The sequence below is a fragment of the Dermochelys coriacea genome, chromosome 22 (genome assembly GCF_009764565.3).
Source record: "Dermochelys coriacea isolate rDerCor1 chromosome 22, rDerCor1.pri.v4, whole genome shotgun sequence".
In the NCBI taxonomy this organism is placed as follows: domain Eukaryota; kingdom Metazoa; phylum Chordata; order Testudines; family Dermochelyidae; genus Dermochelys; species Dermochelys coriacea.
The window spans coordinates 11171543-11197613 of record NC_050089.1 but is presented as its reverse complement, the minus strand read 5'-3'; the positions used below and the strand labels follow the sequence as shown (position 1 = coordinate 11197613).

The following is a 26071-nucleotide window of genomic DNA, read 5'->3' as shown; positions in this document are numbered from 1 at the left end:
GTTGTTGGGCCTCAGGCTGACGGATTTCCCTCTGTAGGCTGATGGTTCTCCTCCCATTTCCTCTTCTGAGAAGGAAGTTGAGCACTTATCTCTCAACCGAAGGGCCTCAGTGCCTGGCTAGGAGGTAGTGGGATGTGGGCTCTCCCTCTGTCTTTTCTGTTGCAACTAGGCCCCTTTCAGTAACTATTACATGAGAATTGGGCCAGTACTTCTCTGTGACTCTCTTGGTGGCCCTGTGGGTTGGCTGCTTGACCCTGAAACCAGTGAGCTGCTCGTTCAAACCCCCTTTCTCTTTGTTGAGATCAAGCCTTGGGACCTTAATCTCTTGCCTCGCAAGTGTTCCATTTTAACTATATATTAACCGGGGCAAAGGACCCTCTCCAAGCCCTCTATGGTACGGGGGTTAAGGTGCTCTCCCGCCGTGTGCGTGATCCCGGTTCAACTTTGAGGGGTGTGAACTGGGGGCCGCCACCTCCTGGGGAGAGTCACTGGCGAGCGATCCCTGTCCAAATCCCCTCTCTGTCCCAAGAAGACAACGGCCTCTTAAGAAAGAGAGGGGCTTCGGACAAGGATGGCCCACCCTAAAGGACGGTCGCCTAGGAGGCGGGAAATCCCTGTGCAAATCCCTGCTGAACAGACAGCTGGGGGATTTGAACCAGGATCTCCTACAACCCAGGCGAGTATCCTAACCACTGGACTAGAGAGTGAGGGTAGGCGGGAGGCCGGCCCAGAGCCCAGTTAACTAAAGTGGAACAGCTTCAAGAGGCAAGAAGGAAGCGGGCAAGGCCCTCGCTAATACAGAAAGGTCCAGGGGGACACACACACACACACCCCCAACAGCGACACCGACCAAGCTCAGGCGAGGTTCGAACCCACCACCTCCGGCACCCCAAGGGCATAGCGTGACCACCAGCCCACAGCGGGTGCTGTGTCAAGAGGAGGGCCACATACCATTTAATTAAAGCGGAAAAGCTTTGAAAGGCAAGAAGGAAGGCCCCCCCCAACGCTACCCAAGAAAGAGGCGAGCGCGAGCACGCGCACCGGGGGAGATTCGAACCCACAGCTCCCCTCATCCCAGGCACCCAGGCTAACCATCAGACTACGGAAGGAACTGGGGTGGCTTGAGGCCCGACAACCATTTAATTAAAGTGGAACAGCTTCCACAGGCAAGAGGGAGGCGGCCCCCAATGCAGAACCCCAAAAGCAGGGAGCACCCACCGGGCCTGCATTAGACACTGATCTCAAGGCCTTCGGAGCATCCGCAGAGGGACAAGGCGGGGGAATCGAACACACAGCCCCCACATCCCACACCCACGGCCCAACCACCGGACCAGGGAAGGAGGGATGGCGCTGCCTTTGCCCAAACGATAGATAATGAACGTGCAACACCTTCTGCGGGCAAAAAGCGTGGGACCTGCCCACCCCAGAACTGTTGGGGAGATCTTTTCAGAGGCCCTCGCAACAGGCAAAGAGAAGATTTGAAGTCACAGCGGCCACAAGCCAGCCCAGGAGCCTAATCGCTGGACTACCCAGGAAGCTGCTGGGGCGGCTGACCCCAAGAAGACTTCAGTAAAGTTGAACAGCTTCACGAGCAAGAGGAAGGGCGCACGAGACCCTCCCCCCATCGCTAGAGCCGCGGAACCCCAGAGCCTAGACGGGCTCCGGGAGAGCCCTCTTCAAACCCCCGCCACCTTCCCAGCAGGGAGAAGGGGGATTTGAACGAGCCAGCCTCATGGCCCCTCTCTGAAGCCTAACCACGGGATCAGAGAGGGAGCCACTGCCTTGAACTGCTCCCAGCCGCCTGTCATTAAAGCGTAACAGCTTCAACGGAGGGTGCTCCCATCGCTGTAGCCCAGGACCCAAAGATTAGGGCACTCACCCGGGCCGTAGGTGAGCCCTTGGCAAATCCCTTGGGCTCATCAGGCAGAGGGGCGAGGTAAGAACGTGAACGGGCAGACTGCATCAGACCGATGGCCCAGCTAGCCCACTCTCCTGCCTTCCCAGAGCGGCCAACGCCGGCTGCTTCAAAGGCAGTGAACGGAAGAGGCCGATTCTCAAACCGTCCGTCCCGTCGCCCCCCCCCTCCCCAGCAGCTGGCAGTCAGCGTGCGAAGGACGCCCGGAGCAGGGGGCCGCGTCACTGACCGCTTCGGCTAATAGCCACGGAGGGACCCGTTCGCCACGCACTTTCTCAGTCGTTCTTTTCAAACCCACTTACGGTTTTGGCCCACCCCACAGCCACTGGCAACGAGTTCCACAGCCTGACCGTGCGTGGCGGGGAGAAGTCCTGCCTTTGGTTTGGGTGAAACCTGCCGCCTGCTCATGTCAGCGGGTGACCCCCCTGGTTCTTGCCTTGCGTGAAGGGGTACATAGCACGTCCCGATTCACGTTCTCCATCCCAGTCATGACTGGCTAGCCCTCTATCAGATCCAACCTCAACTGTCCCTTTTTTCCCAGCTGAACCTGAAGCAGCCCCCAACCCCCATCACGGGCGAGGTCCCCTAACCACGAGGTTAAAAGTTACATGGGCGGGAGAGGGTGGGGGGGGGCTCTGTCTCCTTCCCCCTGGGCTGTTTTGTGGGGCGTTCGGCCGGTCCCTGACCAGCTCACGCTAAATGGGTTAGGCGCCTAAGTCACCTGAGGGCTTCCTGGCCGTGGCTGGCAAGCGGAGGGCGGTACCTGGGAGGGGAAGACGCTGGGTCGATTTCCTTCTCCCCGCCTGGTGAGTGCCGGGGAGGTGAAGCGGGCTCTGCATTCTCTCCAGCGTGAGCCCCACTACTGAAGGAAAGGACCGCCTGAGGAGGCTTGCTCGTTGTAGCTTGTCGGGGCTGGGCCACTTCCATTAAGGGGCAACTGGCCAGCCTTGCCGCATGAATCCCTCTGTAGTCCAGTGGTTTGGGCACTTACCCAGTGTGTGGGTGGTGATGCCGGTTCAACTCCTCCCCCAGCTTGCTGAGGAAGGACTTAAGCAGCCATCTCCCTGCTCGCAAGTGAAGATCCAGCTTCTGGACTAAGAGGGATTCTCCTGGGGCGCTTGGGCCCCTGTGCCTTTTTTTTCCTGCTGAAGCTGGTCCACTTACATGACATATTCATGGGGCCAGCAGCCCACCCACCCAACAGCCTGCTGTAGTCCAGCATGTGGGAGGCTGGGGTTCAAGGCCCCTTTCTTCTTGCGGAGAAGGGATTGGAACTTTCATCTCCTGCCTCTCAGGCGAATGGCCTAAGTGCTGGGCTCGGAGGTTTCCCCATGTGGGGGCTCACTCCGTCTTTTCTGTGGCAGGAGGGCCACGGTCGGTTACATAGTCACTGGGCCAAAGGCAAGGCAAAGCAAAGCAAAGCAAAGCAAGCAGTCCTGGGTAGGCTAGTGGCTTGGCGAGCTGACCGGCATGGGGGAGCTTGGGGTTCTAATCTCCGGCTTTCTTGCTTTCTTGCTTCTTGAAGAGAAGGGGCTTGAGCCTTGATGACTTATCTCGCAACTGAAAGGCCTAAGTGCCTGGCCAGAGGGATGTGGGGGATCCCTCGCTCTCTTCTGTTGAAGGCGGGCCGTTTTCAGTAAATATTCCATGAGCATTGGGAAGCCAGCTCACCAGGGCTCCCTGGGTAGCCCTGGGGTTGGGCTCCGTGCCCCAGAAGCAGTGAGCCGCTGCTTCAAACCCCCTTTCTCTTTGTTGAGATTAAGGCTTGAGACCTCAATCTCTTGCCTGGCAAGTGTGCCACTTTCACTATATATTAACCGGGGCCAAGGACGCTCTCCAAGCCCTCTATGGTACAGGGGTGAAGGGGCTCACCCGCCGTGTGCGTGTTCCCGGTTCAACTCCCCTGGGTGCCCAGTCAGATGCCAGGGGCTGCTTCAATCTCTTATTGCTCAAGCCTTCCAGTTTAACTCTATATTAACCGGGGCCACCGAACTGCTCAAGTCCCTCTATGGTACGGGGGTTAAGGAGCTCACCTGCCCCGTGGGTGCTCCCGGTTCAACTCCCCTGGGTGCCCAGTCAGATGCCAGGGGCTGCTTCAATCTCTTATTGCTCAAGCCTTCCAGTTTAACTCTATATTAACCGGGGCCACCAAACCTCTCAAGTCCCTCTATGGTACGGGGGTTAGGGTGCTCGCTTGGATTGCAGGAGACCCTGGTTCGCATCCCCGCCCTGTGGGACAGGAGGGCTGCTGCTGGTTGAGAGCCGCCCCCTCCTACCTGAGCAAGAGGCCTGCCACAGGGCCTCTTGCTTTTTTAATTCAACAGGACATGCCCCAAAACGGTAAAACCCCCCTCTCACTCTTGTCCACCGTGATCAGGATACACGCCCAGGTTGTGGCAGACCCCAGGGCACTCCCCTGCTCTTTTGAGGGGTGTGAACTGGGGGCCGCCACCTCCTGGGGAGAGTCACTGGCGAGCGATCCCTGTCCGAATCCCCTCTCCGTCCCAAGAAGACAACGGCCTCTTAAGAAAGAGAGGGGGTTCGGACAAGGATGGCCCACCCTAAAGGACGGTCGCCTAGGAGGCAGGAAATCCCTGTGCAAATCCCTGCTGAACAGACAGCTGGGGGATTTGAACCAGGATCTCCTACAACCCAGGCGAGTATCCTAACCACTGGACTAGAGAGTGAGGGTAGGCGGGAGGCCGGCCCAGAGCCCAGTTAACTAAAGTGGAACAGCTTCAAGAGGCAAGAAGGAAGCGGGCAAGGCCCTCGCTAATACAGAAAGGTCCAGGGGGACACACACACACCCCCCCCCAACAGCGACACCGACCAAGCTCAGGCGAGGTTCGAACCCACCACCTCCAGCACCCCAGGCACATAGCGTGACCACCAGCCCACAGCAGGTGCTGTGTCAAGAGGAGGGCCACATACCATTTAATTAAAGCGGAAAAGCTTTGAAAGGCAAGAAGGAAGGCCCCCCCCAACGCTACCCAAGAAAGAGGCGAGCGCGAGCACGCGCACCGGGGGAGATTCGAACCCACAGCTCCCCTCATCCCAGGCACCCAGGCTAACCATCAGACTACGGAAGGAACTGGGGTGGCTTGAGGCCCGACAACCATTTAATTAAAGTGGAACAGCTTCCACAGGCAAGAGGGAGGCGGCCCCCAATGCAGAACCCCAAAAGCAGGGAGCACCCACCGGGCCTGCATTAGACACTGATCTCAAGGCCTTCGGAGCATCCGCAGAGGGACAAGGCGGGGGAATCGAACACACAGCCCCCACATCCCACACCCACGGCCCAACCACCGGACCAGGGAAGGAGGGATGGCGCTGCCTTTGCCCAAACGATAGATAATGAACGTGCAACACCTTCTGCGGGCAAAAAGCGTGGGACCTGCCCACCCCAGAACTGTTGGGGAGATCTTTTCAGAGGCCCTCGCAACAGGCAAAGAGAAGATTTGAAGTCACAGCGGCCACAAGCCAGCCCAGGAGCCTAATCGCTGGACTACCCAGGGAGCTGCTGGGGCGGCTGACCCCAAGAAGACTTCAGTAAAGTTGAACAGCTTCACGAGCAAGAGGAAGGGCGCAACGGAAAAGATCGAGAGAGCCCCCACGTGGGGAAACCTCCGAGCCCAGCACTTAGGCCATTCACCTGAGAGGCAGGAGATGAAAGTTCCAATCCCTTCTCAGCAAGAAGAAAGGGGCCTTGAACCCCAGCCTCCCACATGCTGGATGCACACCACACCCATCGCACTACAGCAGGCTGCTGGGTGGGTGGGTTGCTGGCCCCATGAATATGTCATGTAAGTGGAACAGCTTCATCAGAAAAAAAAAGGGGAGTGCCTTGGGGTCAAGCGAGCACCCTAATCCCCGTACCATAGAGGGACTTAAGAGCTTAGCTCACCCCAGTTAATATATAGTTAAAATGGAAGCCTTGAGCGGTAAGAGATTGAGGCATCTCTGCCATCTGACTCGGCACCCAGTGGAGTTGAACCAGGAGCACGCACACAGCAGGTGAGCACCTTAACCCCCGTACTATAGAGGGCTTGGAGACCATCCTTTGCCCTGGTTAATATATAGTGAAAGTGGAACACTTGCGAGGCAAGAGATTAAGGTCCCAAGGCTTGATCTCAAGAAACAGAAAGGGGGCTTGAACCAGCGGCTCACCCATTTGCAAGCAAGTAGCCAACCCACAGGGCCACGGAGGGAGTCACAGAGAGGGCCTCCCCCACTTGTCAAGTAATAGTTACTGAAAGGGGCCCACCTGCAACAGAAAAGACAGAGGGAGCCATCAGCTCACAATACCTCAGCACTTAGAATATTCATTTAAGAGGCAAGAGATCTGTGTTGAACTCCCTTTTCATTAAGAAGAAAGGGGATTTTAACGTGACCCACTAGATACCTGGTCAACTATCCAAAACCCTGGACTATAGAGGGGTTTTCATGTTCTTTGTTGCCCAATTATTATTTTATGAAAGTGGAACAGTTTCAAGAATGTATGAAGGGCAACCAACATCTGAATATCTCTTAGTTTAGTGATTGGGGCACTCACTTGGTTCAAGAAACAGCCCTATTCAAATCCATTCTCATGAGCTAGAATGGAAGAACTGACCCAGAGTCTACCACCACCCCTGTATCTTATCTAACCACTGGGCTAATAGATATGGATGAGGCCTCTTCTCTGGACACACAGATCCTCTTCAACTCCCTTTTCTGCACCAGGAAGAAAGAGGAAACTGACCAAGGTTTTCCCATGTCCTGGGTGAGTATCCTAACCCTGGATCTGAATATTATAATGGAGGTAGTTTGCTCCCCAAACTCTTTGTGTGGAGTTATGCATGCAGTGTAGCTGTGTGGGTCCCAGGAAATTAGAGAGACAAGGTAGGTGAGGTACCATCTTTTACTAGAGCGACTTCTGTGGGTGAGAGAGAGAAGCTTTTGAGCTACACACAATTCTTCTTCTGGTTTGGGAAAGGTCCCTTAGAATATGTGCTATTAAACAATTTGTTCCATCTTGCATTTATCTGTGACATTTGGGGTGCCTTCCCCAGTGAAAATATTTAAGGCTACATTGATACTTTATTTATTATTAATTATTATTATTATTTGTTAACATGTAGGAGCTCCAGTCATGGCCAGGGACCCCATTGTGTTAGCTGCTGCACAAACACAGAACAAAATGACAGCTCTTCCCCCCAAGAGCTTATAGTCTAAGTGTAAGACAAGAAAGAAGAGATGGGTATAGACAGAGCAGGGAGCAAAAAGGGAAAAAAGAGACAAAACTAGTTTGCATGATAGGCAGTGGACTTCACCCACCATAAGCCTAACCACGGTCAGTTTTATGCAGCCATAGTGGCAGAGATCTTTAACAGATCTGTTTTATTTTTTGTACCAAGTAGCCCGTTCGTTTATAAGCTGCCCTCCCCAGATGGGTCAGTAAAAATGGCAAAAACTGTATGACCCTTTCATAAGCTGACCCTATATTTCAATATGCAATATAACACGATGTACTGCTTACCTTGCTCTGAAGGTTTAAGGCATTTTTATGGCATAACCTTTAGGGATTTAAAAGTTAAATCACTCGAAACAGCAAAATATAGTAAATAGATTTAAAGTGAGAATAGATGGATAGAAAAAGCTGAGGTACAGAGAGGTTAAGTGACGGCCAAGGTCACAGAGTAAATCAGTAGCTGTAGTACAGGGGTAGGCAACCTATGGCACGGAGCTGATTTTCAGTGGCACTCACACTGCCTGGGTCCTGGCCATCGGCCCAGGGGGGCTCTGCATTTTAATTTAATTTTAAATGAAGCTTCTTAAACATTTTAAAAACCTTATTTACTTTCCATACAACAATATTTAATTATATATTATAGACTTATAGAAAGAGACCTTCCAAAAAACATTAAAATGTATCGCTGGCACGCGAAGACTGAAATTAGAGTGAATAAATGAAGACTCGGCACCCCACTTCTGAAAGGTTGCTGACTCCTGCTGTAGTACGAAGAGAATCCATGTCTCCTGCTTTAACTATTAGAAAACACTGTCTCCAGCTTGTTGTACCTTGTGCTGCAGCAAAAACAGAAATATTCCAAACAGCATCGTGTTAAATTACAGCACAAAAGGAAGACAATATGTAAGGAAAAAGCAAAAGAATGAGACAGAGGCTGTATGTCAAGACAATACGCACCGTTTGTCCACTTGTGTCTGAATATAACCTGGATCATTTGACTTTGAACAGCTCAAAAAACGGTACTCCTCATTTCACGTATATCTGATAGCCATTTTCTTTGGAGTGTACAAACCTGAAGCTCGAATGTTTGTGCCTCTTCCAATTGCTATGCTGATTGTTGCTGTAACTAAGGAGTGATAGCTTGGGTTTTATCAAGAATGGAATTTCAAACACCTTACCAGGAGTTGACTTGACTTTGAAATGTAGAATGTATTTTCAGTAATCTACATTTTGTGTCATGCCCCTCACTGTCCTCATAAACAGACATGATCAAGATTAAAATCTACATGTATTTTGGGTCTGATTCATCATCATCATCACTCCAGTTTTATGCCCGTGCAAGTCCCCTGAAATCAACTTGGGTACAGTACTTAAGCTTAGGCCCCTTAAATGCATATTTGGGTGCCTAGCTAAAAAGTGGCCTGATTTTTCAGATGTGCTAAGCCTCCACAGGATCCACGGACTTCAGTTATCTCAGCACCTCTGAAGAGTAGGCCATATGTACTTAGTTGCCTAAATGGAAGAGGTCTAGTACAGTGGTTCTCAACCAGGGGTCCGGGGCCCCCTGTGGGGACCACGAGCAGATATCAGGGAGTCCACCAAGTAGGGCCAGCATTAGATTTGCTGGGTCCCAGGGCAGAAAGCAGAAGCCCCACCTCTTGGGCTGAAGCCTGGGGCCCTGAGCCCCGCCCAGGGCTGAAACCAAAGCCTAAGTGTGATGGGGTGCCTGCCCTGCACTGGGCTCTAAGGGGTTAATAAAGCCCTAGGGAGGCTGCACAGGAGGCAGCCAATCAGAGAAGGGCTGAAGGGAACAGCCAATCAGGGCCAAGCAGGCCCATATAAAAAGAGAGCTGCAAAGTACTGGAGGACAGTTCTTTACTGGGGGCTCATAGAGGAAAGACTGTTCCTGGAAGACTGAAAGAATGACCAGCACCCTGGACAGAGCAGTACTGCTAGCAGGGACTGGGGGAGTGAGAGACAATTTCTGGATGGCTGCTGGGGTTTGCTGACTGAAGTAAGGTAAGTGGCTGAACAGTGGACTGCAGATCCCCTGGAAGGGGGGAAGCACAGGCAGAGAGCTGTTACAGAAGAGGATGCTGTGGTCCTTAGAGAGTCATGGGTCCTAGAGCAGGCATGATGGTGGTGAGGCACCACCAGAGGACAGTGCACTGGTGAACAGAGCTAATCCCCAGGACAGCCAGCAGGAGGCACCACAGTGGTGAGTGAACCCCATTACACTAAGTAACTTAGATTTGTGGGGACTGTGTGATGTGTGGCCCCTGGTAAATGCCCTGCTTACAACCCACTAATGCTTGCCCTGATTTTTTTACATACAGAAAAAGTTGCTGTGGCATAGGTGGGCTGTGGAGTTTTTACAGCATGTTGTGGGGTGTGGGAGGGAAGCTCAGACAAAGGTTGAGAACCCCTGGCCTAGTAGACAGGGGACTGGAAAAGAAGTCCAGGAGACACAAATTCTACTTCCAGCTCTGCCACCCACCTGCTGTGTGAGGGTGGCCAAAGTCACTCCTCCTGTCTGTACCTCTCTTTCCCCTCCACTCTTTTTATATTTGAAGTATAAGCTAGTCAAGGGAGAGACCATCTCTTCCAGTATGCACTAACTACTTAGCACACAGTGGGGCCCCAATTTTAGTAAGGTCACTAGATGCAACTCTGGGGTGGAGTGGAGAACAATAACTGAGTCAGGGTTAACTTTCAGAGTAGCAGCTGTGTTAGTCTGTATTCAGTCAAGTTTGAAAATTTTGGTTATAAGTTTGGTCTTTTCACCATTTGTTCCCTCTGTTCTTCCTTTGCCCTTGACTCTACATGCCCTGATCAGCTTCACTTTCTGTTGCACTGTAGAGTACAGGCAGTGCATGTGTAGCTACACGCCAAGGTGAAATCAGGCTGCATTCATGCTTGTCACTATGGTGTGTAGCTACATCAGGCAGTGAAAGGCTCTGGAGCCTTTGACTGCTGCTAGAGCCTGTCTTTGTGGTGGGGAAAGACTCTGGCAACTGGAAGGCAGCAGGGTGCTACACTCCTAAAAGAAAAGGAGTACTTGTGGCACCTTAGAGACTAACAAATTTATTAGAGCATAAGCTTTTGTGAGCTACAGCTCTCCATCGGATGCATTTGGTGGGGGAAAAAAAGCAAGGAGTGATCACTTAAGATAAGCCATCACCAGCAGTGGGAGGAGGGTGGGGGGGGGGAGGAGGAAAACCTTTCATGGTGACAAGCAAGGTAGGCTATTTCCAGCAGTTAACAAGAACATCAGAGGAACAGTGGGGGGGTGGGGTAGGAGAAATACCATGGGGAAATAGTTTTACTTTGTGTAATGACTCATCCATTCCCAGTCTCTCTTCAAGCCTAAGTTAATTGTATCCAGTTTGCAAATTAATTCCAATTCAGCAGTCTCTTGTTGGAGTCTGGTTTTTGAAGCTTTTTTTGTTGAAGGATAGCCACTCTTAGGTCTGTAATCGAGTGACCAGACTAATACAGTATTGGGAATACAGACTAACATGGCTGCTACTCTGAAACCTGTCATGCTGCTAAAAGTAACAGTATAGATGTGGGAGGCACTGCACGGATGCATAGAGATCCATGTAGAATATATAGAGAAACAAAGACTCAAGCCCTATATAGGTCCTCTATCTTCACCATTATACATTTCCTATTCCTATGGCTGTAACAAATATTGTTAATGGTGTCACAGTAAGGGATGACTGTCTGCTGTTTTAACAGTATCAGCAACAATCTCTATCCCTCTCAAACTACACTATACATTTCATTTTTTTTCTCTGAATAAAACAAGGAAGTCATACACAGCATGCTTTCAAGTCCTTAAAAGTGTAATGTGATTTTGCTTTATGGAGAAATAATGCTAGAAAACCTAGCACTGACAAAACATTTGAACACTATAGGAGCAATTCTTGATACCTGCTGATTGAAATTCAGATTTGCAAAGCATGGACTTTCCAAGCACTCAATTGTGTGGTTATTGCTCATAGAACAAGTTGCAGGAGTTTTAATCCTTCCTAAGTGACAGAGAATCAGCCATTTTGCATACCAACTAACATTTCAAAGCCATTAACAGATTTGGAGAGAAACAAATGCCTACCAGTTGTTGCCACTCCTGTTTTATTAATGAGATCATTTTAAATAGGCTTTTTATTGTGGTATGCTTGTGACTGGTAGTTAGGTCCTGTTGAGTTTAGGCAGTATTTTCTTTGGGACTAGTCCAGCACCCATTCAAGTCAATGGTAAAACTCCCACTGACTAACAGTTCAGGATCAGGGCCTTTGTTAGTAATGTAGCTTTATTGGGTTTTGAGAAACTAGCACATATATTGGTGCTTGAAAATCAGGATCATTTAGCAATGTATAGCAATTGGAAAGAAACATCTCCTGAAAGCAGGTTGCTCCCTTTCTACTACAGGCATTACCACAGCTTCCTTCAGGTGTCTGATATGGGCCACCTTAGGATATATGCTAGATGGTTCACTGGTTTGATTTGATACATTTCCTGCGTTCACAGCAGCATAGTTTAGATGTTTGTTGTATTGTAAAATACAGTCCACAAAACATTATGCAGGATGAGTAGTTATTAGTCTCCAATTGGGACCTTCTAACTGAACAGCCAGTAACCTCCCTTCAGAAAGGGTATGGCAGTGAACTGCTTAAAATGCATACCAGATATCTTGTGGTACAGGCCCCACAGTGATTGATCTAAGTAAAATAGATGCATGGCATACAGCATCTAACTAGTTTCAGAGTAGCAGCCGTGTTAGTCTGTATTCGCAAAAAGAAAAGGAGTACTTGTGGCACCTTAGACTAACAAATTTATTAGAGCATAAGCTTTCGTGAGCTACAGCTCACTTCATCGGTTTGTTCTGTGTTGAGTAATCAGCTAACCTTTCTAAAGGTTGGGGAAATATTTCCCAGATGACTGGAAGGTATTTTTTCCTTCCTTCCTCCAGTCCACACCTACTGGATCACCTTGGGGTTTTTCTACAGCATCCATTTCCATGGCAATACAAGAACCCCACGTCCCCAGAATGGGTCCTGTTTTGTTTTAAACAGACTTGTTTGTTCTCCCTTCGATAGCTTAGACATGCCAATGGTTATCAAAAGCTTCCAGGTACAAGAGCTAGCTCACTGATTCTGGCCCTTTATAACTATAGGGGTAGCTAAACGCGAATAGGGAGGCTGTGCAATCGCCATCAATGAAGGTTTTTTTTAAGTACACGTTACACAAACATCCGCCAGGGATGGTCTAGGTTTACTTGGCCCTGGGTGCAAGGGGCTACACTTGATCTCCTCTGGAGACGCCTTTTCCAGCCCTACATGTCGGATTCGAATACCTCCTTTGGTAATCTTGTTAGGGAGAGCACGATTTGCACCATCGCCGCAAGCCTGCGGTGCAGCGATCAAGGGGACACTCGACTAATCTAGCCCTTCCTTCTGGGGGCTGCTTGCTCTGCTCGCAGCTGTTTAAGCGGCAGAAAGGTGCCAACCTCCCCCCACGCGGGGGCGCCCCCCCCCCGTAACACCCCTGAAAACGGCACGCCCGCCGCCGCCGCCGCCGCGACCGAGCCTTTGGTTAGCAGGGCGCGGGGCACGCGCGCAGCCCCCGGCCCCGCCCCCGGAGCGCTCGCGGGGCGGAGCCGCCGCCCACCTATTGCGGGAGCGCTGCAGCCGCGCGCCGCCTGCGTCACGCACCTCGCGGGCCGGGCCGGGCTCTGACGCCTCATCAGGCTACCGCTAAGCCCCGCCTCCCTGCCGCGCTGGGGGAGGGGGAAGCCGAGGTGGCCACGCCCCCATCTCAGCCTGCAGCCGCTCGCCGCGGACTCGGGCCCGGGCCGTCAGCGGGGAGGGGCTCGGCCGGGGGCAGGTAGGAGACTAGGGAGGGGGTGCACGCGGGGCCCACTGGGGGGAGACTCGGGGAGCAAGGAGGAGACCAGGGAGGAGCTTTTAGCCAAGGGGGGGGGTGAAGGAGGAGGGAGCAGAAGGAGACGGGGGGGGGGGAGGATAAGTGGGGGGTGCAGGGGGAGTAGGGGGGAGTTAGGCAAGGAGAGGGGGTGCAGGAGGAGGGAGCAGGAGATGGGGGGAAGGATAACTAGGGGGTGCAGGGGGAGTAGGGGGGAGTTTTTAGGCAAGGAGAGGGGGTGCAGGCAGGTGCAGGAGGAGGGAGCAGGAGATGGGGGAAGGATAACTAGGGGGTGCAGGGGGAGTTAGGCAAGGAGAGGGGGTGCAGGAGGAGGGAGCAGGAGATGGGGGGAAGGATAACTAGGGGGTGCAGGGGGAGTTAGGCAAGGAGAGGGGGTGCAGGAGGAGGGAGCAGGAGATGGGGGGGAAGGATAACTAGGGGGTGCAGGGGGAGTTAGGCAAGGAGAGGGGGTGCAGGAGGAGGGAGCAGGAGATGGGGGAAGGATAACTAGGGGTGCAGGGGGAGTAGGGGGGAGTTAGGCAAGGAGAGGGGGTGCACGAGGAGGGAGCAGGAGATGGGGGAAGGATAACTAGGGGGTGCAGGGGGAGTTAGGCAAGGAGAGGGGGTGCAGGAGGAGGGAGCAGGAGATGGGGGGGAAGGATAACTAGGGGGAGTTAGGCAAGGAGAGGGGGTGCAGGAGGAGGGAGCAGGAGATGGGGGGGGGGGGAAGGATAACTAGGGGGAGTAGGGGGAGTTAGGCAAGGAGAGGGGGTGCAGGAGGAGGGAGCAGGAGATGGGGGGAAGGATAACTAGGGTTGCAGGGGGAGTAGGGGGAGTTAGGCAAGGAGAGGGGGTGCAGGAGGAGGGAGCAGGGGGGAAGGATAACTAGGGGGTGCAGGGGGAGTAGGGAGGAGTTTTTAGGCAAGGAGAGGGGGTGCAGGAGGAGGGAGCAGGAGATGGGGGGGAAGGATAACTAGGGGGTGCAGGGGGAGTTAGGCAAGGAGAGGAGGTGCAGGCAGGTGCAGGAGGAGGGAGCAGGAGATGGGGGGAAGGATAACTAGGGGGTGCCGGGGGGAGTTAGGCAAGGAGAGGGGGTGCAGGAGGAGGGAGCAGGAGATGGGGGGGGGGAAGGATAACTAGGGGGTACAGAGGGAGTAGGGAGGAGTTTTTAGGCAAGGAGAGGGGGTACAGGCAGGTGAAGGAGGAGGGAGCAGGAGATGGGGGGAAGGATAACTAGGGGGTGCAGGGGGAGTTAGGCAAGGAGACAGGGTGCAGGCAGGTGCAGGAGGAGGGAGCAGGAGATGGGGGGGGAAGGATAACTAGGGGGTGCAGGGGGAGTTAGGCAAGGAGAGGGGGTGCAGGCAGGTGCAGGAGGAGGGAGCAGGAGATGGGGGGGGGGGAAGGATAACTAGGGGGAGTAGGGAGGATTTAGCCAAGGAGTGTGAGGGGGGGAGGGAGCAGGAGATGGGGGGAATGATAAGGGGGTGCAGGGTGGTGGGGTAGGCACTAACCCCCACATTCCCAGTTCAGAGACAATCTCATCAGGGTGGGAGGTTCAGTTCTGGCTGTGGGAGTATCATGCACATGCACTGCATGCACATCAGTGGCAGATGGGGGCAGAAACTGTCTTCGCTCTACCTGCCAGCTCCTTTTCTTTTCGGGGGTGTATTATCTTTGCATGATCTCTAACTGGAGCAGTTTTACCTTCTAAAATTGCACAGGAGGAGACATTTGTAAATGTCTTCTATTTTAAAGACTCCAGCAGGTGTCTTGGAAACAAAAAAAGGGTCCCTCTTGTGACATCACTGGTTCTTCTCATCTGGCTTGGGTCACTCTTGAGACTGAATGCCTTACTCACATTGGTGAAAGTTCTTCACATCTGTCATGCCTTTGTATTTTAACAGGTCACCTCTTAAGAGTAAAGGGATCATGATCTGGTCCCCTCTGCTTACTTTTGATCTGAGCTGTGAAATGACTTGGTGGTCTCAGTCCACTCCTGTTTAGACTGTAAACTCTTTGCAGCATGGACTGTCTCTTTGCTCTGTTTTTGTAGAGCATCTAGCACAGTGGGGTCCTGGGCACAAGCAGGGTTCCAAGACAGTACAACACCACTAATAAAAAAAAGTCCATTTCTTTTCTTAGAGAGATGGGTGAGGCATTACCTCTTCCACCTTGTCTCCTCTAATATTCTGGGATGGACACAGCTACAACTACACTGCATATTTCTTATATACCACTTTTCATCAGTAGATTAAAAAAATGCAGCTGTCCAGTAGATAAGTGTCTTTATTAGAAGAGATGGTGAAAAAATGGTGGAAATATTTTGTTTAAAAACAAATTTTGAAAATTCAGAAATTTAGGGTCTAATTGTAACAAATGGCCACCTCAGCAGAGAAGCCAGGGACTTCATGGGCCATGCCCACAGACCTTGCTTTAGATGTCTCACCATGAGAGTTTTAACCATGACCTGAAGTGGCCACAAGTGTCTTAATTTTTGGTAAGAGGAAAGCTTGTGGCATATTTGGGGCTGGAATTTCAAACAAGCTTATGGGTGATAACCTCCTTTGAAATGAATTTATCGGGGAGTATTGACCAGCGGTTGGGGGACTAGTACAAGTTGCATTCTTGCATGAAAAATTGTTTAAACTCCTTTACTAATTGCCACTTTTTTCAAGTGTGGTCTTGTGTAGCAGTGTTTTTTCAACCAGGGTTATATGTACACCTGGGGTTATGCAGAGGTCTTCCAGGGGTACATCAACTTGTCTAGATACTTGCCTCCATCTTGCAACAGGCTACATAAAAAGCACTAAAGACAGTACAGACTAAAATTTCTTACAGATGAAAGGATAAAACAAGTCCTCTTTCAGTGACTGTGTGCTGTGACACTTCTGTATTTTTTGTCTAATTTTGTAAGTTTTGAATGAAGTGGAACTTGGGGTATGAGAGAAATCAGGCTCCTGAAACAGGTACAGCAGTCTGGACAAGTTGAGAACTACTGTTGTACAGTAACTCCTAACAGGAGAGGACTACAGGTTAAATGGTCAAAAGTGACTAGGGCACAGATCCTCAAAGATATTTAGGCTCCTAATTTCCATCAACCAGAACTAGGTGCCTAAATATCTTTGAGGATTTGGGTCTTGGTGTTTATGTGCCACTGAAAGTCTCAGACTCCTAAGCCAGTTATTGCTTTTCAAAACTTCACTACTTGTGGAAAAAATTGGAAGTCCTAACTAGGACAAACCTAGGGCTTTAGTTGTCACTGAGGCATGTAGGTGGGGGAAGCTACATAGCTGTTAACCAGCTATACCTGTTTAGTGAAGAGAAATAGAACTCACTGGTTTTTCAGAAGTATGGCATAAGCTCTTGTACAAGATCTTTACTTGAAACATTCCATTTTTAGTCAGACATGCTACCATTTACCACAGTCAAGTGAAATTGTTTATCCAAGTACATGAGACTAAAGATCCATGTTTATCATGGATTTGGAACACAGAATTGTGGTGGTTCATGCCATTGACATGTAATTGTTTACATTGGAGGCAGAGCATTAATGCACTTAATGTTGTTATGTTATGTTCCATAGGTATAACAATGGATCTAGTCCTGAACTATGTAGATTACAACTTTTTTACACCACATGTGTATCCAACCACATGGCCTGAGGATGAGCCCTTTCGACAGATCACCAGTCTTCTTATTGTAACAAATCTTGGTGCACTTGTGCTTTATTTGCTGTTTGGAACTTTGAGCTACTACTTGGTTTTTGATCACTCTCTGAAGCAACACCCCCAGTTTCTAGAGGTGAGCAGAACTTCAGCCTTTTCCTAGTATAACAACTTGCCAGTTATGTGGCAGGTGGAACTTTACCTCTCAAGAATTCATATTCTGTGCTGAGTTAAGGTTGGATATGCATTCATAACACTTCAAATATTTCTTAACTATTAAGAGGATCCACATGGACTCTGACTCTTGTTTGAGGGAGGAAGATTTGAGAAGGAAACTGCTTCTGTGATTGGTTTTAAATTAAGATGGTTAAGTGTCATTTTTCTTCAGAATATTAGTTTGAAAGCTGTATTAAGTCAATTCTCAGTTGTAAACTTTTGAAAGGGCAACCTTTTTTGTTTCAGAGTTATAACCTCCATTTCCCTGAGGTTTTTGTAACTCTAAGATTCTACTATAACCCTCTCAATACCCCTGAGAGAGGTAGGTGTCAGCATTTGAAAGCTGGGGAAACTGAGGCAGTTAAGTGGCCCAAGACTAAAGCAGTGAATAAACCAGAATTGGAACTCAGGACTGGCAGCTTCCTAACCTTGTACTCATTTCCTCCATTGCCTGCTGCCTATCAGATAAATCAAAAATACAGATAAAGCACCCTCCAATCTCAAGGCTACATTACATTATGCAAACATCAAACTTCACCTTAAGAACAAAAGCAATGGTGGGTGGAAAGAGGACTCCTAATCATTAACTTCATTCTGCCTCCACACAAGAGGATGGACTAGTTGACCTTGTGAGGCCCTTCCAGGCCAGCATTTCTGAGGCCAACAGTTGTTCTGCCAAAAATACAATGGCAGGGAGGTTTTGCATATTTAAAGGTAGAGAGACAAACAGGTATGAAGGGACAAAGTGCAGTCATAAGGTTGCTCAAGGAAGTGGCAAAGACAACTATTGGCAGGACTGTACTGGCAGTGGATAACAAATTGCTCTCTCATGACAGAACATGGCAGAGGAAACTTGATTGAGGACTATTACGAAGGTGGTTCTCTAGATCTTATCTACAAAACAAGCGTATTGTGAGTGGTTTAATTGGTGCACTCTTCTGGGGCAGAAGCAGGCATGAAGTTGGCAGTACCTCTGCTCTTCCTGTTCTGCAGCAAAGTCACTCAAATTCTATTGGAAAATTTAAAACCTGTCTGCTTTTCTATTTAGAATCAGGTGCAGCTTGAGATAAAATATGCTCTCCAGTCACTGCCCTGGATCAGCATCCCCACAGTTGCGCTCTTCTTTGCAGAGGTCAGAGGTTACAGCAGGCTTTATGACAACATTGAAGACTCTCCATATGGTATGAAATTCATTACTTAAACCGAGCCCCTTGGGTTGGGAGCTGTCTTTTTCTATGTAGAGAGCCTAGCACAATGGGTCCTAGGCCCTACAATAGTAATACTTGGCATCCTAGCTACATTTCAATTGTTAATGCATTTCATTCTTCCCTCTCAGCTTCACTCTAATCTCTACTAGCCCCTTAGCTTGGAATACAATCTGCCACTAACAACTACTTTCTCTCCTCTCTTGCTCTGTAAAACCTACTTCCTCCTCACCTCTTTTCCCTTAAGTGTCCGGCCCTATTTATTCTCTCTCCTTTTAGTGAGAACATGCCTTTGTGCTGAAAATGCTATGTAAATTGCCAGGTTGCCTAAATGGTTTGTTAAAACGTGTCTAAGCTATATTACACCCCAGCTTCTTCCAAAGCTGAGCTGAATTTGTCTAGTTCTTCCATAAAAGAACACAATGGCATGGGTTCTCTGTCAGAACTCCAGTGCTTTAAAATTCTCCAGAAAAATATTCCCTCATGGCAAGGGACTTAAACAAAAAAGCACTTTGATCCTGTCAATTACTGTGTAACTCCTTTGACTTGAGTGCAGTTACTTCTGACTGACACCACAGTAAATGAGGGCCTTAATGTCTACACCCTCTTCAAACCTCACCTGAAGAGAAGCTTGCCTCTATTTTTTTTTTCATGTGCAGACACAAGATAGTCTGGCACAAATGGTGGTGGCATTGCATGTGTTGGGAGGAATAAGAAACATACCCACTTGTGCATCCAAGAGCTAAAACTGAAGAACCAGTCCCTATTTTTAGTGAAACTGACAGCATTAATGGTTTGCCTTCAGAGGCAACTCAGTTCTCCACTCTAGCAGCTCATGCATCTCTATTACTTTAAATAGATTCATTTACAAAAACCCTGCCTGAAATTAAATCTGTTTACATTTGTTCTTTGAGTGCTGTACAAGTGTAAGGGCATAATCAAGAGTTGCCTCCCATACACACAACATACTGACAGGTTTCAGAGTAGCAGCCATCTTAGTCTGTATTCACAGAGTACTTGTGGCACCTTAGACTAACACATTTATTTGAGCTTAAGCTTTCGTGATGCATCCAATGAAGTGAGCAGTAGCTCACAAAAGCTTATGCTCAAATGTTAGTCTCTAAGGTGCCACAAGTACACTACATGCTATACAGCTTTAATTTACCACATCTAAAAAGTGGGATTCCAGTTAGAGAGAACACTTGAGTGGATGCTGCTCCTCATGCCTTTCTGCACAATAGGAAGCTTTCAGGACAGCCTGCAACTTACATTTTTGTCAGAACTCATTATTTTTACAAAACCCTTCATGCATTCCATTCCCCCCACTAGAAATAGTTTCAGTTAAACAAATAAACATTCCCCTGCAGAACTGCAACCCTAACAGTGCAGCACCAGGAATCCACCATTTGTTACAGCAGGGCTTAGGAGCCCAATCGTAGACCAGGCCCCCACCATGCTAGGTGGCATACAAATGCATAACAGATGGCCCCTGTCCCCAAATGCTTATAACCTAAGTATGAGACAGGACAGAGGCCCAACAGATACTTCACTTTCATTGGCCAGGTTTACATTTTGTATTGGTAACAAGCAACCAAGTAAATAGTTGTAGTATTCAGTTTGAAGGTGTTAGTGGTAATAAGGGCATTTGTTTAAATAAAGTCTCTGTAAACTAGGAGACTCAACCTAACTTCAGTATCTCTGTTGGCTGCTTTTATCTAGTGTCTGTACTGGTTCCAAAGTGGAAACAAGTCTTGTGTTGCTTCCTGTCTTCACCTGTGTTTTGGAAACTGCGCATGTTTCTGTTTATATACGCAGTGTGTGGAAGTGTAACTCTAGTACTTTAAAGGACACTGTCAAGTAGCTAATGTGTTTTTTAGGCGGACAGTGTTGAGATCAGATCAGATCACTTTATAGATGAGACCATACTGAAATCTTCTCCATTAGGTTCAGTTTAGCATTTTAGCACCTAAAAGCAATATCAACTTTTCACCAGCAAGAATCGCTACACTAATACAATGCAAATCCTGTTGGGCTGAGCTTGCTCTTTATAACCAAAATGATTTAGCCTCAGATGTAGAAGTAAAATGTTTCAGTAATTCTATATGCTCCTTGTACCTTCTCAGACTTATTTCTCAATCTTGATGCTTACCCAATTGTCTAATTGTCTTTTTCCTAGGATGGTTTGGTGTAATCCTTAGCATGCTCTCTTTCCTTTTCTTCACCGATATGTGCATTTACTGGATTCACAGGTTCCTCCATCATAAACTTGTGTACAAGGTATGAGTAGTGACATAGCTATAAAGTTTACTAGATGTCAGAACAACTTTGTATAACCACTCACCCAGGATGTGACCCTCCATTTTTTAAAAGCAGGGCAGTTTCCCAGAAGGGCTGAGTAAAATATCCTTCATTAGAAAGGACAGACAAGTCTGTCTAGTTTAGTTTGGTATATTTTAATGGCAGTTTAGCAAGACTGCTTTAAAATGTAATGGAACTTTACTGGGTTTTTTACTATAAGATCTCTAAGAGGTAACTCAGAACTTGCAGCCCGGGGGGGGGCACAGGCAAGTGGCTTTAAGTCACCTTTGTGCCTAGCTGACCCTGGCTCCTCTGGGGGTAGGAGCCATGAGGGTGTGTCTAAGGCATGGCAGCTTCCCCAGGCTAGCCTCGTTTGTGGCAATACTGCTTAGAATATCTTTGATGTACCCTTCCCAGCCTTGTCCATGTGCTATCCCTTATGCTTGGTTTTGCAAGGGGAGTCCTTGGAGGGCAGCCTTATGAATGTCTGCCACAGTTCCTGTGCTGGAGGAATCCTCCCTAGGCTCTATCAGCTCCTTCACTCAGCTCTGGCCCTTTTAAGCCACATAAAGGGGCTGGGATGGGGGTGAGGCTTTTTTCTCCCCAGTGTATCTTGGTTGCATACCTTATACATCAATGTTGAAAATCACTGTTACAATGTCAATAGAAAAATAAAGGTTTTAGGCCTCAGTTAATTAAAGAATTGATGCACATGAGTAGTCCCATGGGACTAATTGGGGCTACTCGCATGCTTAATTCCTTCTAGCCCAATGGTGGTATAATGTAAGTGAGCATTTTAGGTTTCAGCTCCTGGTCTGAGTTCAGGTGTGGGAGCCAGGAACTCTTGTGTTCAAATCCAGTTCAGAGAATTCCCTCTACAGCCTAGGATAAGTTGCATCCCCTTTTCTGCCTCAGTTTCCCTGTTGGCAAAATGAGATTACTTAACCCACAGGGAACTGGTTAGGATTGCTTGTAAAAGACATTGTGAATACACCCCATTGAAGTAGAAGTGGAACTTTCCACTGACTGGCTTTCAGATCAGCCTAACATATGCTAGATTAAAATAAAAATCTAATCCTAAAATGTTTTTCTCATGGCCCTGGTGGTGGTGTCATTAGTTAACCTGAACCATTAACACTGTGGAAATCTTGAATTCTGTGGGTGTCAAACTCAAGATGCAAAATGTACTTTTTTTAATCTGATCTTGTTCTCTGCAGTACAGTAGTGATTTAAACACCACAAATTGCAGGGTGGCAAATAAGCCCTTTGGACCTGCTTCCAGATATTGCCACTTTGGCAGGGGAAATGTATGTCTGCACAGCAGCTGACCTGGCTCCAGCTAGCACACTAAAATGGCACTGGCTGCAGCAGCTCATTTGAGCTGCCCAATCCCCTTGGTACAGACTCTGGCAGCTAGCCAAAGATGTCACCAAGGCCACAGTACTGTTTTTAGCACAAAGCTTGAGCAGAGCTTGCATGTGTCTGGCTACCACCATACCCTGTCTCTTAAGTTGAGAGAGACCAGGAAGAAACAGCTACAGTAAAATGCAGTTATGCAGACATATTCCTAGTCATATGGTAGGCAGTGTAGAGCTAGGAGATGCCAGATTGAAGCCCAAATTTTTTTTTGCCTTGTCAAAACATAGGCACTAACTCTGTTCTGTTCTTTAGCATCTGCACAAGCCCCATCACCGCTGGAAGGTTGCTACACCATTTGCAAGTCACGCCTTCCACCCCGTGGATGGCTTCCTGCAGAGTATTCCATATCACATCTATCCTTTCCTCTTTCCTTTGCACAAAGTGACCTACTTGGGTCTCTACATCGCTGTCAATGTCTGGACAATCTCTATTCATGATGGCGATTACCGCGTGCCGGATTTCTTGAAACACATTATCAATGGCTCTGCCCATCACACTGATCATCACTTGTATTTTGATTACAACTATGGTCAGTATTTCACACTCTGGGATAAAATTGGGGGCTCCTACAAAAGCCCCTCATCCTTTGAAGGGAAAGGGCCACATGATTATTTGAAAAAGCTAAAGAGTGGAGAATTGGCCCATATTGAAAATGGCCATGTGGATGAAGAATTGGTGAATAGAGACAGTCTAAAGAATGAATAATTTTTTCCTCAAGCTATTGTAAAAAGGCCCTGACTTTTCCAGTTTTTTAAAAAAGGAAAAACCTACTTATAAAGAGCCCTTCCCCTATTATAGCATTCTTGGGATGCAAGCATTTTAGGTGCTTAGTAGGGTTATTATGGTGGAGCTGTGTAGTTAAGTACCACAATGCAGTCCCATAATGGGGGCCATTTATGGTGAGTAAAAAGCATAAGACCTATGTAATGTCTAATGTTGATGCAATAACAATTTTCTGCAGCACTTCATGCAAATGTCAGTGCATTGAAATTGGAAGTACATTTTCTAGTATAGGCTCTGTTAAGTCTACACTTCAATTCTGCCATAACAGCAGTAACAGATCTTTTTGCCCTACTCAAAAGCTTTCTCCTGGAAGTACATTGTTCCAGATAGTAAGTGATCTCTGCAGTGATAGTTTACTGGGAATTTTGCTAATTGAGCCAGGATGCTATAGGTGACACTATACAGAAATTTCACTATTGGCTCAGTGTACCTCAAAGGAAAATTCCTCAAATAAAGGAAGACACTTGCATCAATATAAACTAATGCTTTGCATATGGAATGTGTGACTATACTTTTCTGCATATACACATACCTCCAGCTTAATAAAAACACACATTTTCCCAATTATCCAGCTAACTTGTATATTAGCTTAGCATTAAAATAGAAACCATCTGAATCAAAATGGAGCTAATCTTGTTCTGGCAGGAATTTTGTGTATTTTACAATAGGAGGAAGATAGACCAGCCCTACTATTTTTAAAATCTTACACTGTTTATATATAAACTACATGTTGAATTGTTTGAATGAATCTATCAATGCTGTTGCATTGCCAACTAGACCCTCTTCTCTTTACCTACCCACATTTATATTGCCTTATACTTGGGCTTAATGAATTTGAAAGCATGAGCTCCCATCTCTAATGGTTAATAGAATGTCTGAACAACATGACAGCATAACTTTTTACATGTTGTGTGTATTTTTAGCACTGATACATAATAGCATTTGCTACAAATAAAGTAATTGTATTCTGTCAATTTTCCCAATCAAATCATGCAGAATGACAGTCCAAAGTAACTGTAGGAATATACAGACTGCTGTACTTCTAAGCTTTCAGTATTTTTCAAACAGGGTAACTTCTCCCACTTTAGATTTATAGACGCAGGAATTTTGTCCTTGAGGAAAACTTCTCAATTGGAGTTTTTTATAGTCTTTTGACACATTTATAATTCCTGCAAAAATCAACTGGCAGGTAGAAATCCTACAGTAGTAATATACCTTTTGGAGGAAGAAAGACTGTTTGGCTACTGTTTTCAGAGATGGGGAAATACTTGCAGATGGCTGTTAACATTCACTTCACATCAGTTTGGGAAAGCTACCAGGTGACTTACTGGCTTTCTATTTCTACTGTTTTTTTCTTTTCTCCCTGTTGGCATCTGACTTTTTTTAAAGAGTAAACAAATATTTTTATTGTGCAGACATGCATGATGCTAAATCTCAGTTTTGATGTAGAAGAGGTGTGATTCTAAATTTTGAAGACCATTCTGTTTTATGGTTCTCTAACAGCCTAGTTTAAATCTTAAGGTTTTTCTTTTAAAAACTGCTTACAAGAGATTAAAGCTTTTGCTGGTTCTAATACAGTTTACCTAGCATTACAAAATTACCTAACATGAGGAGAGAGCTGAAGAGGAATGGTGTGGGTTTTTTGTTTCCTGCCCCCCCCTCCTTCAGGAAGCAAGGATCCCCTGGTATATAGTAGTGGAATCTGTTTTTTAAATCTTGCATGGCAGTAAGAGTTCCTTACGATTTATCTGTAGTGAAAAAGTTTGAATGGGGAGCAGGGTAGAACCAGCCTTACAGGCAGAAAAGCTATGTAGGAAAACACTATGAAACTTGCAGTCCTGGCTTTCCCTTTGCGTGATAAAGAGGACCACTGTAGAAAATGTTGGCTTAGCAGCCTCAGCCCGTCTGAAAGTTGAGAGTGGAATAGAGCAACCAAATTGGTAGAGGTTTCAGCCCCACCAGGCTCTCTCCACTTCCCCAGACCAGCTGGAGCAAAATGACCTGCCCTGTGTTGCTATGGTCTTAAATCCCTCCATTATCCAGGAGAGCTGCATACTGGGTTCTGACTTGCACTGCTATTTCAGAGCAGCATATGTGCCCTGGAGTTCTTATCTAGGCAATTTCAGTGGTGCTTCTGAAGCCTGGTGCTTGCTCAGCAGGACTCTGGCTGGCCTGTACAGGGGTAGGTTGCAGGCATGCACCAAAGCTGTTGCTCCTGCTCTACTTCTGAGCACTTGGTTCCTGGGAGAATTGGGGAACATATGAAATTTGGTTTGTGGAGCTCATTAAATACCTCTCCTGAAGTCCTTGGGGACCTTATTCTGCTCTCATGTGCCCAACTCGCTGTAAGTCACACAAGGGCTGACAGTGGGTATTGCATGGTAGGCAGGAGGGGGCTTGAAGTGTGTGGTGGTTTTTTTTTTTTTGTTTTTTTTTTTTTTTTTTTTTTTAAAAATCTAGGTATGATGAAGAATCTCTTCCCCCACAGGGTACATTCACAGTTCCTACTATATGTTCTATGCAAAAAGCACTTCTAAAATACAAATCAGAAGTGGAAATATTAGTACAGACAGACTAGCAGAGTCCCCCAATGGAAACCAAATGCCTGTTATAATTCCTTAAATGGAGAATAAAATAATGCATTTAGGGCTTAGTTTTTCAGGGATGCTGAACATCTGCAGTTCCCACTGACTTCAGCTGAAAGTCAGTCCCCTGCTCTGTTCATAAATTAGAGAAATGCTAATGCACAGAGTGGTTAGATATCAGCAATTAGAACAGTGAACACTTAGAAGAAAGGGATGATCAAAGTAGGAAAAAGGGGGCCTGCATTATGAGAAGGCTGTTCGGACAGCGTGAGCTTGTTCACCAAATGCTATGCACTGTTGGCTATAGTAGCATGACCAATATATGATCCATAAATTAAATATGCCAAATAACTAAATAGTTGAAGAGCACTGGGTGAGGAAGGGAAGCAGGCATGTAAGTTGAGATGGTAAGAGCAGCTTAGAGTGGATAGATGTGTTCCTCTCCATGCAACTCTGTAAACTGCAAGGAAAGGAGAAATCTTTAGTGCACCAGTTCCCAACCTCTCAGGGTAATGCTACCCACTTTGTTGGACTACATCTGTGACCCCTTCCTTCCAAGGGGTGCCCAAGCTGCATAGGGAGATGAAGCATGTGTGATTTGACTAAGACATCTAGAACTCACAAGCCCCATATTCAAGCAGAGATGGGTGAATCTTGGATACCAGTTGGTGGGAACCTCTGTCTTAGTGTTCTCCAGTTCGGATTTGGCAAGGCAAGGTGTGGGTACAGGTTCGTCAGCCGTTTCCAACTTTAGAAACTTCCGCACAAAGCGCACTTCTGCCTGCCAGCCCCTCCCAGTGGCTTAAGTGTGATGTATGCACAGCAGTGTT

The 26071-nt window shown here is 47.7% G+C and overlaps 1 protein-coding gene across 3 annotated transcripts; it reads left to right on the top strand.

Annotated features, from left to right (window-relative positions):
* Positions 1-9010: 9010 nt before the first annotated feature.
* SC5D (sterol-C5-desaturase) lies at positions 9011-24486 on the top strand. 3 transcript variants are annotated; one of them, XM_038380433.2, is made up of 5 exons: positions 9011-9164; positions 16654-16871; positions 18000-18132; positions 20333-20433; positions 22126-24486. In XM_038380433.2, exons 2-5 carry the CDS (start codon positions 16662-16664, stop codon positions 22576-22578), a joined length of 897 nt encoding a protein of 298 aa, XP_038236361.1. In that variant the 5' UTR covers positions 9011-9164; positions 16654-16661; the 3' UTR covers positions 22579-24486. The 3 variants fall into 3 exon arrangements, with proteins under 3 accessions (XP_038236361.1, XP_043356985.1, XP_038236362.1); XM_043501050.1 differs by having other exon boundaries at positions 9012-9159; XM_038380434.2 differs by lacking the exon at positions 9011-9164 and adding an exon at positions 12857-13034.
* Positions 24487-26071: the final 1585 nt, after the last annotated feature.